Genomic DNA, 12,883 nt, shown 5'->3' on the forward strand with positions numbered 1-12,883 from the left:
CTTTTCGCTATCGAGCTCTGGAATTTGACAAGATGCATATAATCGACTATTTCAGTAAGCGCTTCAATTTGAAGTTCTTAGCTTCTTGGTTCTTTAGTTAGAGAGGGGTCATTCGCTGGCTGATATTGTTCTTCTTAATAGGTATTAGTGCAAGAACTTGGCTGGGCACTACCGAGCCCTATGGTACCCCTCCTTGCAATGAAATAAACATTCATACATTGTTTTCTTTTTAAAGATTATCGATTTTTTATCAAACTATGAATTTAGATGTTCAAATATCAAATTTTCTTCTAACATTTCCGAATGCATTTTCGTGTTAAAATGAACCTTAAGCAGCAAAGTTAAGTTATAAAATCAAAATATAGTTTAAATTTTCAAAAATAAAAGTATGTATATTTTTAGTGCAAATAGTTTTCCCCTGATTGCTGTTTCGTCTATAATCTAAGAACAATTACGAAATTTAGAAAACAAAAATGGACAGAATTTCCAAATCAAACAATCAATCTTGAGAGCTCTCAGCGACTCTTTCTTGAAATTCTTTTAAAATTTTACTCGGCGGTATATCGGTTTCTATACGGCTTCCCACAACATCTTCAATGGCAATCCCCTTGTTTTGGTCAAAAAATATATCAACAATTATACGAACACCTAAGTTAAAATAAGAAACTTTTTATTTCAAAACTGTTGTTAGATTGCTTAAATATTTGCCTCTACCGTTAGGAGTTTTCGAAATGATGGTTTTACTTGGGTATGAGACATCGGAAACTGTTACTTTGTCATCGGTATGCTGATAGATAGATTGTCGGGATTTTTTTTCTCTTGGTGCAGGTCTAGGCGGTTCTTTGGATCTTGATAGATTCATAAAACTCTTCTGATTATCCAATGGAATCGCTGGGATATCGTTATAAGCTTCAAAGCTTGTTTTGTATCTTAATTTTAAATCACATTCTAGTTCATGTTTTTTTTTTAACAAAAAAACTCACCTTGATTGTCGAACAGTTTTTTGAGATCCATTGCTACTCCTCGATGGACTTGTTGGTGATTGGTGACCAACCGATACACGTCTAGTTTCGCCACCATATAAACCTTCAAAATCATCTTCATCCTCATCTGGTATTGTATCGATTTGATTCAAACCAAAATACGAAGATTTCGTTGGTCCAATAGATGAGAAAGAGGATTTGACCGCATCTGAATTTATGGCTGTATCAAATCGACGAACCATATCCCGAACTTTCATTCCATGTGAAGATTGTTTTCCATTCATTTTTGTGTGTACTTCTTTTTTGAAATTTGGGGTTTACAGAAGGATATGGCGGCAAAAAGGTAATTTAATTTTGTCCAAGATAAACGATTCGACCACGAATTGAACTATTAATGCAAAATGCATACAAGAAAAAAAACTAAAATGCTGTAAAAAAAATAGACTTCCCAAAAACGAGAACGATAGAACAGTGCTCGCTATGTTTTGACTTATTAAAAAATTATGTTCAGAAAATAGACTTTGAAGGTAAAGCCATGTATTTTTTTCTTTACTTTGAAAGTTGGAGTTAAGAAGGTGGTTTTCTTAGCTTTAGACTTGGTACTGAAAAAGGCACCAGTAACTGCTTCTTTGGTTCTTCCCATATCGTCGTGATATCTGCATACCCAAGATATTGTGTGAATGTTTAAAATATGGTGACATTCGGGTTTTGGCCGTGAAGTTGCACACTACTCTTCCAGGAATAATATTGCATTTTAGCGTGTAGCTCGATTTTTCTTAATCTTCCCTTGATCTCAAACGTTTGAGTTGAATTTCTTCTAAGTTTCTGAAACAGTGAGCATACTTCAAGGTGGTTTTGAAAAGGCGTATCTGCTTGGATGGGAACCAAAAATTTGATATGCCACGGTATATAGTTCGTCCCTGCTGATATTGTGATAGTCTGCTTTGAAATAAATGAAGAGGTGATGTATATCAATACTGTATTCTTTTTGGGGTTAAGTGAAGATTTTGTCGATTTTCGATATTCCAGATCATCTCCAGCATGAATGGAGAACTCTGCCTATAGCCTATTATCACTGGCTGCTTTGTTTGACTTCGGCCTGGAGTTAGCTATCTTGATCTCACTTAAGGGGATCAGTTGAACTCTTGATTCAACATTGGATCCAAAGAAGAAAGTCTTATTAGAACCCTTTGGCAAAATGAAACAGCCAACTGTGACAGTTTCAATGAATTCTCCAGGAACTTTTACTTATTACTATGCTTCCAGGATAGTGACTTAGACTCTAGTGCAGACATGATTACAAACCTAATTCTTTGTGGAACAAGAATTTTCATCTTAAATAGAGAACAATCTTTCAAAACCCAAAAAAAAAAATCATGCTTTGAAAGAGGATATAAGGATCGAAAATGTAAGTTTCCAGTTTTAAAAACAATGTAGAAAGAACTGTAACGGTCATATTTTTGCATGATAAGAACTTAAGGCCAAAATTACTAAAATCTCCCATAATCAGTAAAAAATGTAGATTCAAAATCGATTCCTCCACTGACATGAATCCTTCTGTACTTGATAACATTTTATGGGACGAATCTTCTTTCTCACTTGTGGAGTTGCCAAAGTTTTAAAACATCTTGACATACAAAACCGCTAAGAATAAATGTATCCCTTTTGTTCTAAATAGCTGTTTTTGTTCTTTAACTCTGGCAAAATTAATGAGTAAGCTTTTAAATCCGTAATACAGGTCTCCTTCAGAGTAGGTAAAATGCAGCACTTGTCCAGCTTGCCCCTAAAAGACAAATCCTGCTCCCAATCTAATTATCCAATTAACTTTCCAATTACACTAACGTTCCTTCTGTCCAAGGTGAATGAAACGCAGCTCAATCTTTAGCTTAACAATTATCTTAAGGAACGAAAGCTTCTTAATGACCGGCAGTATGACTTTCATAGCGAAAGGTCCACTTGGTCTCAAGGTTTATGTCACCGAACGGTGCAACAAATCTTAACTTTATTTTGGAGAAAGTAAGTTCTCGAAATCATTTTGTTAGTTGTGCGTCAAGCTCTCTTCTTTTTAAAATGCATGCATTTGGTTTGAATCTCTTATTTTTGGACCTTTCCTGTTTTTGTAAATGCTCTTATGTCCAAAACTTCTTATCCACTAATTTTTTTAACTGACGGCAGTACCCTCAGCTTTTCATATTCGTTTTTAGATTCTTATCCTTGTTCTTCGGATGCAGACTACCAACGGCAGCGTTGAAGGAATCAATAACCGTGACTAAACGCTTTGATCCTCAATGCTGTCGCAAAAGCGTAACCCTCGCCCAATGCCACTATCCATGGGTGGTACTTGCATCGGGGAGACTGAACAGCTTTTAATGTTGTGTATATGCACACAAACCACTTCTAGTGGAGTCACATAACTAAAAATGCTGCTAAGTGTATAGGTTTACTTCGACGATGCACGTTTTGTATCCTTTCTGATGATCTGGCTTTTGTTCATCGTCAATAATGCATTGTGGATAGATCAGGTCCAGCTCTTGAATACAGTCGCAAGGTCTCATGCTTATCATTGTTTTATCAATATTTTCTCCATATCCGTACTTCTAGGAATGATCATCAGCTTGGCCCTGAGCCTTATTTCGGACGAACTGTTAGGTATTATGATTCTTTCTTTAGCCGCACTACACGAATGTGGAATGCTTTACTAGTCTCAGATTTTCCCACTCATTACAATGGACAGAAATTCCAAACTAATGTGCATCTCTGTCTAGTATTTAATCCTTTAATCAGTTCCTTACAAAATTTTTGAGATTCCGTAAATTACAGAGATTCTTTTTTAACCGCACTACACGAATGTGGACTGTTTAAGCAGACTTAATATTTCCCACTCAACCAATCTGCTTTCCGAATTGGTGGCACTGTGTTATATAATAATAAGGGTATGCACTCCCTTTTAGTGCGCGAACTAAGGTCTCAGGTCTTCATCACCGTTAAGCAGAAGGTTGGAATTGTCTCTCTAAATTGTGAGCATTAACTGTGACCTCACTATTCTTTTTCCTAGAGAAATAACACCAAAGCTTTCTTCTCATAAAAAAGAAGCAAAAGAACAGATATCGCTCTGAAGCCATGGAAATAAAACAGTGGTGGAATCGGCTAATATGATTGGTGATTGTCACCTTGGTGTGATCACCTTTAATTTTATGTACGATAATCACAAAAAATGATCCAAAATTTGGAATCACTTAAAAAGAAAAGCTTTGTCTTAATATTTCACTCCGCCAATTTAACGTATGTAGATATGATAACAAAATAGCTTTCACAAGTAAAGGTCACAAAAGTGTGTCTTTTGTGACTGTAACCAGTAATAGCTGTTAATTTTTGCCATTTGCCAACAATTGAAATCTGATCTTTTGTTCAATTTTTAATTGAGCGACGTGACAACAAATTATCCAAAAAGTTCAAAATCCAACAAACCATTATAGTGGAGGCATCATTTTGTTACTTTGTAATGTTGTTTGTTTTATAAGTTGCTCCGAACCCCAAGTGATAATTTCCCTAATTATATTATTTAAGGTGCATTCTTTGTATTCTTGTATTAAATTATGGGTAGGTATGTACCCAATTATTTAATTAACCATTTCTGTGTAGGACTTTAGTGATATTGTTTATTATTATTATTTGATTAATTTCCATAATAGCCTACTAAATCTTAAACGTTTGTCTTTTTTATTTGCTTTATCCATAAATAACCTTGAACAATTTATTAATTTTCATTTTTGTTTTGATTAATTGAGGAATTTTATTTATAATGTGTATGGCTAGAAAATATTTATGATTAATTGTATAAAAATTGACTGACATATCAAAGAAGAACCTATTTTAGTTTTTTTTTGTTCGGTTTTTGTTAGATTTTTCTTCTAGAAATTATAAAAGTATATAAAAGCACGTGGATAAGACCTAGAATGTTGGTAATCATCAAAATTGTAAGATATTTTTTTGGTAGGTATTGTAAATTCTTTTGATGCCAATGACACTAACTTGGATTGTTTATTTTTTCTGTATTAGGTGTAGGTATTTAATTTTTGTTTTTCATTTTTATTTTGATTAAGTGACTATTTGCATGTTACCCATATTTTGATTATTAATTTTTCTTCTATAAATTTGATTCTTTAATCATTAGTTAAATTATAGAATAAAAGCCTAAATAATAAATCATGTTGATTAGATATGATTTCAACAAAAAAAAATATTGTGTACATTAAAATTCGACGTCATTCACACGAATATCCAATACATCACAATTATTATTATTGTCTAAATAAATATTTTAAAAATACATATGACATGATTATTAAGCATCTTCTCTATGGATCCGGATCTCTAACAAAAAAAACATTGATTCAAAAGGTTTAATAAATCGAAAACACACATTTTTATTAAGGTATTTATCTTGATAGCTTTAGGCCTATTAGCTGCGAAACGAAACTTTAATGCTTAAGTTGAAAAAAAGCTGCTTTTAGTAATTGCTAGTTTTCTCTAGTTTATCCCATTTGCTTCCGATAGCCTAAGGTTGTAGTTTAATAACTTACTTAGTTATAAAAGTGTATGAAACAAACATTTTAAAACTAGAAAAAAGAGTAGGAATTTCAACCATTTACAAAAATAATTGGTAATGTGAATACAGCACGCGTTGATTTCGGGAATTCATGCCCATGTTCTGCATTTCACTTATTGTGAATACACTTTGCGAGAATGAATTTGGGTGTTTCAAAATTCATTATCGTGAATTGGATTTTCGAACATGCAAATGAATATTCTGTATTTCGGTTTGTTCCATTTTTTGAACGCATTCAAATCCCATTTTTTATTTCTGTGAATTAATCTTTGATATCTTCCTTCTGCTAGGAATCGGAGGGTTGCAGCAAGTTTTTGAATTGAAAAAAAAAAAACGATGAAAGGTGCTATTTCCCTTAGAACATATAAAAAACCGTCTTTTCTTAATCTACTTAAGTACTTTATTTATCAGAACAATTCTACATAATTTTCACACAATTACATTGTGCCAGGTAAATCCAATATATTTGATTTGTCTGCTTCCTTTTTTCACTTAAAATTGCCGATAATATTGCATTCATCTTCAAAACAGCACCATTTTTATTTCAGAAACAAAATAAAAATGGATGATCCTTCCGTTCTGAAAGTTCGAAGCAATTTCGAACTTTTCGAAATCGATCGAATTTAAGAACATGCAATTTCATTTCACGTGAAATTGAAAAGTGACCTCGATTCACTTTCGATCGAAATTCGGAACATGGGCATCAGATTTATTAACTTTCCCTTTGGATGTTATTTTAATCATTCCAACTTGTCAAATTGAACTTTTGACTTTCTTCTACTTTTAAGGCCCCTAGTGCATTATTTTTATAGTGAGATGTTTGTGCACTTACGTCTGTACTTATAGACATTCGAAATACCTTTTTTCGTCTGCCAAATCTCAAAAGTCAACAGAAAGAGACTTTAAATAAGTTATCTTTTATTAATAAATTAAATCCCAGAAGATTATCATTCGAATATTGTAAATTGCATGGACATTTTAAAAAGTCATCTTTATTTCATTCCATTGAAAGTTGTAAAGCGTGTCGGATTGTTTGAAGGATTGGAGTTACATTCTCGGTTTCTTGGAGATTACATAATGTGCACTGAGTGTTGACGTTGGAATTGTGTGTTTGGAAGTTCAAAAGCAACAATTCCCCTCTGGTTTTTCAAAATTAAGATTATTGTTCTGATGGGATATTCGTTGCCGAAGTAATTGTCAACTCTCAAGGTTGCATAAAGTTGTTCAATCCTCCATGACTGATTCTAGTAGCTAGATGTTATGTTGAAGACCAAGTAGAGTCCATTTCTTAAAGAACTGGGACTTCCGAGAAAGCAGATGTCTAACGAATATGTTGGGAATCAGTTGGTAGCTCGGTAACTTTGTCTCTAGGTGCAGGATATAGGTAAGTGTATTTTCAGGGAGACAGAACATTTTGTTGATAAAGTATCTTAAAAGTGTGTCTACCTCCTGAAATCCCGCATCCCGATCGCATTACGACCTCAAAAAGTTTAAACTCTTTGGTTGGGGCAATATGCTATTTGCTTAAAACTCCTTTCTTAATGTAGTTGATAGCTTTTTTTGCTTCGATTAGCTTTGCCTTCAAGTGTTTTTTGAGGGATAGCTATGGCTTTACCCCAAATATTTATACTCCCTGACCACCTCGAGGTCTAGATTTTGCTCTTTCCATTTTTCTTCTCTTGCATATCGGCCTGTTTCTTTTATAAGAGTTTGTTTATCATTATTTGCAGCATATTTGGAATCTTTGCAAACATTTCAACATCATTTGAATATTGGCGCCGGGGAAAAGTAATACAACAGGGTAAAAAAGTAGTTGAATCATCCAGGAACAGATAAAAGAGAACTGACCTCAGAAGACAACTTTGTTTACCACCTGTGGAACCATTCTGATATTTGAGTTCTATTCCATACCTTTGTTTGGTTGTTCGCGTAGAGCTCTTTCAGCGTATTCAATATTTTTGTTGATATACCTAAGCAGCTTAGGTTCTAGAACAGTGTATTTTGATCGATTGAATGGAAAGCTGACTTGACGTCAATGAAGAAAGTGTATAATTATTTCCCTTTCGTTAGGAATAATGTGCCGAAACAAGTCAATGAAATATTTTTTCTACTGTTTCCTTTCTGAAACCAGTGTGATATTCGCTTAACTGATTATCTGAACCCATAGCATACGTCTGTCTAGAGTCACACCAGTAAAAATTTTCATGATAAATTTTGTTGCCTCGTTCACGTTCGCCTTTCTTGAAAATTTAAAAAATTATGTTTTTTTGGAAGCTTTATGGAAATTGTATGATGTAGTTTTATGCATCTGTTAGTTTAAAAAAAAACTAAATAACTAACTAAAAATGTATGAACTTATGAAATTCATTCAACTTATAAAATACATTTGGGAAGGACAGTCACCACTTACTGAATTGTGAATGCTTGATCCCGAATTTCGTTTTCACACCAAGGTTAAGCAAACTGTATTTGTAAATGTCTTTCTCGAATACAAAGTAATCTATGAAAGTGATTTGCTAATAGTCCTGTACTAGTTTCTGTTTTCTTAACCATTTTTACTGAGTACACCATTTTTGCTGAGTTTGTACTGATTACTCTCACTATCTTAACCAACCTGAAACATTTTTTTCTACTTGCTCACACTCTGCCTACGGTTTGTTTTGAATTGTTGGGCGGCTTGTTCGACCCAAGCAACTAGTAATCACTTAATGCTTGTTAGAAATGACATCAACAATTATTAATACTCAATTAATTTCTGATGAGTACACATTCCATGTTAAGACCTTAATCGCCATTTGAAGAAATTTGTTTAAATATTTCTCTTACTTCCGGTAGAGTAGGTAAAAGAAAGCTCTGACAGTAGTTAATAAAAAAGACACAAGATAATGTGCTTTTTTTATTTTGTTATAACTTGACTTGGATTAGATTGAAAACCCTAAATTTACATAAGTTGAACCACAACCTTCTTAAAAATAAACCAAATCTTTATATTTGTTTACAAAATTCACAGCTTCTGGCTTACAATCACCTCTTAACAAAAAAATAAAAACTAATTCCATAAATGAAATTATAAGCGCCACAAACCGTAATCAATCATAAGTCGAGAAGAAAATTAAACTTTCTAAAATACAAAAGCCAAAAACTATATTTGGACTTGTAATTTCAATTTGATGCGCATAAACACAAAGGTCATTTATCAAAAACAATAATCACAACAGTCATTTAAATTTGCATCACAAGTATTTTTAAATGTTAACTTAGATTGTTTCGTGATATAAGCTTGGATTAGGTTCAGTTTTAGCGTTAAAAAAAACTATTAAAGAAAATAAGAAAAATTAAAAGGAGATAGATAGACGGCAATACATTTACTGCCAAATTTTAATGTTTACGTAATTTTAACAAATCATTCGAAAATATTTCAAAAATTTCATTTTTCGTGAATAGGATTTTTGTGTTTCTTATGAGAATTTTCTTGAATTTTTATGTATTCAAATATTAAATAGGAGTGTTTTCAAACATCTTAGAAAAGTTATGAAGAAATTCTGCATGCGAATTTTCACAACGAGCAGCGAAATTGAAAAAGATATACCTATCAATTTTGACTAAATTCAGAAAGATGTTTTTACTTATTTTGATGACTAAAGACCTATAACAATTACGTAGACGCCTGGTATATCATTTTTAAAGTCGCTCTAATAGAGTATTTTGTGTTTCTTTGAAATGAGATGAGAAAGATAATCCAACGCTTTATGGATAGTTCTTCATTAGGACCAGGATTTCATGTCATAAAGCATCGATTATAAATTAAACGACTTAATTACACTGGAGCTTTTCTCTTTGATAAAGAAAAAAAATATATTCTTCTTTGACGACGATCTTTTTCGTAAGGTCATCAGGCGTCTTCGTCTACAATTTATTGTAGCCTAAGCAGTGGCAATACACATTTTCTCTTCCAAAAATTTGTTGTGCGTCGAAACAGATAAATTTATGTAACAAAGTCCAGTAAGTAAATAAAGAAGATTGTATCGAATTTGTTTCCTATTGAAAAAGTCCAATAAAGAAGCCGCACTGGTACTTAAAAAAAAATTAATCTACTGAAAACCTAAAGGTACCTATGCACTTTTTTTCCAATTAAAATGCTTGTTTGATTTTGAATATCACGAACCAAGAGTAGTTTTTTGATGAATTGATTCACTGTTAATTCAATGTTTGACTCAGGGTATCTATCAGAGTTTTGAAAGTTAATTTTATGCTAATTTTTAGTAACTTATAAATGACAAAAATTTATGTTTCAAACTTATAAAATAAATCAAAAATGTATATGATTTTGGAAGCAATTTTTAACTATGACAGTATTAAAAAAGTGCTCAAATCAACAAACTTTTTAAACGTAATTCTTGAAAATAATTTTCAAACGAATTTTTTTTTCAAAGATATTATTAGGGAACAGTTTTAAAGTAAAAATACCCGTCTTGTGAAGTTTAGTGTGTTGTTGCTGGGGGCTATCTAAAGTTTTTTTTTTTCAGGGAACTGCCTCTCTTGCGAGAAATTTACAAATCCTTCCGGAGTAATTCTTGGCATGAAAAGAACTTTTCCAAATAATCCGTTCGCTTTCAACTATTGGTCCCCTCCATACCGGACAACATTACACGCACATATAAATTTTTGAGAGTTTTAAGCCACTAGGCCCTATTTCTCAACGGAGCCAACTTATATTCTGTTTGTATTTAGTCTTAAATAAATTTTCTTGATTAATGGCAACATCAACCCAAAAAATGGCTAACATGAGGATATATGGGTTTATCAATAGACAAAAAATAAGCTTCTTATTTTTCAAAAATTCTAATTTTTGGAATATGTTTCTCTACTTTTTGGAATTTTCTCTGTGATCACATTGAAAATTTGGAAATATCAAATAACAACTTCGCCAGCTTACTCGATCTATAGCTTGCTGCCTCCAGTTTCAAATACCAAGTTGAAGTGCATCGGTATCAACTTGATCACTCCACCGGAGATGAGGCCTGTCTCTGCTTCTTGTTTCCTCAGGCTTGACATTGAATACCTTGCGGGCTGGGGCTTCGATTCGCTCCACATGCCCTAGCCAACTTAAGCGTTGAACACGCAGTTTTTTGACCAGTGGCAAGTCGTTGTACAGCTCGTATAACTCATGATTATATCTTCTCCTCCAGTTGTCACTCTGCCTGTAGACATAAACCGGGCCATAGATCATACCCAGAACCTCCCTCTATCAAGAGATCCTTCATCCGCCTCGGAGAGGGTCCATGCTTTTGCACCATACAGCAAGCATGTTTTGTACAGTGTCTCTTTGGTACTTCGCGATAGGGCCTTATTCCTCAACTGTTTGCTTGGGCCAAAGAAACAGCGATTAGCAGGCGTAATTCTACGTTTGATCTCCGCGCTGATGTCATTTGCAGAATTAACAGCAGTTCCCAGATAAACAAATTGGTTTACCACCTCGAAGTAAGACCTGTCAATTATCACGCTTTGACGAAATCTACGGTGTCAAGATCCATTTTCTTCGCATCAGACTCGATATTAGAGAAGGCACTCTTCACTGGCCTTTTGGTTCTTCCCATAATGTTGATGTCATCTGCATATCCAAGAAATTGTGTGGATTTTTTAAAGATGGTACCACCCTCTGGTAGTTTTTGGTTGAGTACCTTCCAATTTTGACGCAGCTACGAGCATTTTCCAACATCATCCTGATAAGTCGTATCAGTTTGGTAGGGATACCAAAACTTAACATGGCACGAATAGTTAGTTTCTGTCTACACTGTCATAAGCTGCTTTAAAATCGATGAAAAGATGGTGTTAAGCGGTTTTATTTTCTTGGGTCATTTCCAGGATTTGGCGTAAAGTGAAAATTTGGTCGATGGTAGATTTTTCAGGCCTAAAGCCACACTGGCAAGGGCCAATCAGTTCGTGAGTAAATGGCTTTAGGGTTCACATAATACGCTTGACAAACATTAAATAAAAATTCAGTCGTGTGCAGGTAGCCTTAGAAAAAAAACCAAAAACAGTATATTCACAAAAATAATTATCACACGCAATACGTAATCGCAATGAAACGTTTATCTTGCATCTTCTATCGCGTATATACGCTTGCGCTTTGCACTAATGAAGATGTGCTGTGGTTAAGTGTACCTATTTTTTCTCTCTCATTTTTAAAGGAAAATTTCCTTTAGCTTTTGACGGTGGTGTCTGTTTTCTTAGATACTTTTTTTTGCCCCTGTGGACATAAGTACCGATACCCAACTATCATTTTACATACAAGAAACAATTTAACATTTTAAGAGGAGGGAGCTTAAAATATCTTTTTTGTGGTCTTCCAATTGTTGCACATTTACGAGTCTAGAAGTTACTTCAACTTATACCCACCTAAAGACATGTTCGTTTAAAAAGTCTGTGCGATGTGCGCGCATCATATTGTAATGATTTGGAAAAAAGGCTTTGTGGTCAGGTCAGACGATGATTGTGCGAAATGATGACGATGATGATGATCAGTACGATAGTTTAGCAATGCATTGCGTGTGCTCGCAGCAATTCCAAAGAACAAGTTTGAGTTCTGCTGACCACGAGTTACCGATTGGTATTTTGATCGGTGGCATTTTAAGCATTATTACACTCGAAGTCTGAAGCACTGATGGGCGGATATTTATTAGTTTAAAAATATTTTATTACTTATTATCGGGAATTTACTTTAAACTGTATCCAATAAAAAATGCAATTTACTGCCTTCGAATTTTGCTGAAGTTTTAAGTGATGATTTTTCTGAGAATATTTTACTCATTCAAACATTGAAAACTTAAATAATGGTCAAATTTTCCTTCTAAATTAAATGTAAAAAATACACTTTTACTAGAAATCCATTTTTGAGAAAACTATTATCACCCTTAAGCATCTGGCACATAAGCTACGAACTGCAAACTGTGGATGTTACTTGACTTTTCTTTCACATGAGTTTTATTTCTATTCGCAGACAGCAACGAATTGTCAATTTATAATTACCCTTTTCAACAAATAAAGCAAGAGTAGTATAATTTTGAGGTTAAGTTGAGCGCGAACAATTTATTCGTTGCAGTGTGGATGGTATGTGGAACGCGAATAGAGTTTGACAGTTCGTACCAACCAAACTGCAATTCGTTACTACCAAATTGTTTTTACAAATTGTCTTGTTTTAAATGTTATATTTCACTCATAATGTCATTGATATTGTCCACAAAACCTTAGTATTATCTTATATACAACTTATTTATTCAATTTTAAAATC

General features: G+C 33.5%; 1 protein-coding gene across 2 annotated transcripts; it reads right to left on the reverse strand.

Moving 5' to 3' along the window:
• Nucleotides 1-365: 365 nt before the first annotated feature.
• LOC129940712 (uncharacterized) lies at nucleotides 366-1,495 on the reverse strand. 2 transcript variants are annotated; one of them, XM_056049149.1, is made up of 3 exons: nucleotides 984-1,495; nucleotides 715-917; nucleotides 366-648 (listed from the first exon to the last, which is right to left on the reverse strand). In XM_056049149.1, the coding sequence occupies exons 1-3, from the start codon at nucleotides 1,265-1,267 to the stop codon at nucleotides 500-502; spliced, it is 636 nt and encodes a 211-aa protein (XP_055905124.1). In that variant the 5' UTR covers nucleotides 1,268-1,495; the 3' UTR covers nucleotides 366-499. The 2 variants fall into 2 exon arrangements, with proteins under 2 accessions (XP_055905124.1, XP_055905122.1); XM_056049147.1 differs by having other exon boundaries at nucleotides 715-929; nucleotides 984-1,494.
• Nucleotides 1,496-12,883: the final 11,388 nt, after the last annotated feature.

This window comes from Eupeodes corollae, chromosome 1 (genome assembly GCF_945859685.1).
Source record: "Eupeodes corollae chromosome 1, idEupCoro1.1, whole genome shotgun sequence".
Classification (NCBI taxonomy): domain Eukaryota; kingdom Metazoa; phylum Arthropoda; class Insecta; order Diptera; family Syrphidae; genus Eupeodes; species Eupeodes corollae.

What these genes read in the sequence shown, in the direction of transcription:
- LOC129940712 (XM_056049147.1), bottom strand. Translation starts at nt 1,267, where the DNA reads ATGAATGGAAAACAATCTTCACATGGAATGAAAGTTCGGGATATGGTT. An exon ending in AAAACTGTTCGACAATCAAG is followed by an intron (nt 930 to 983) that starts GTGAGTTTTTTT and finishes TTTAAAATTAAG; the next exon opens with ATACAAAACAAGCTTTGAAG. An exon ending in CATTTCGAAAACTCCTAACG is followed by an intron (nt 649 to 714) that starts GTAGAGGCAAAT and finishes ATTTTAACTTAG; the next exon opens with GTGTTCGTATAATTGTTGAT.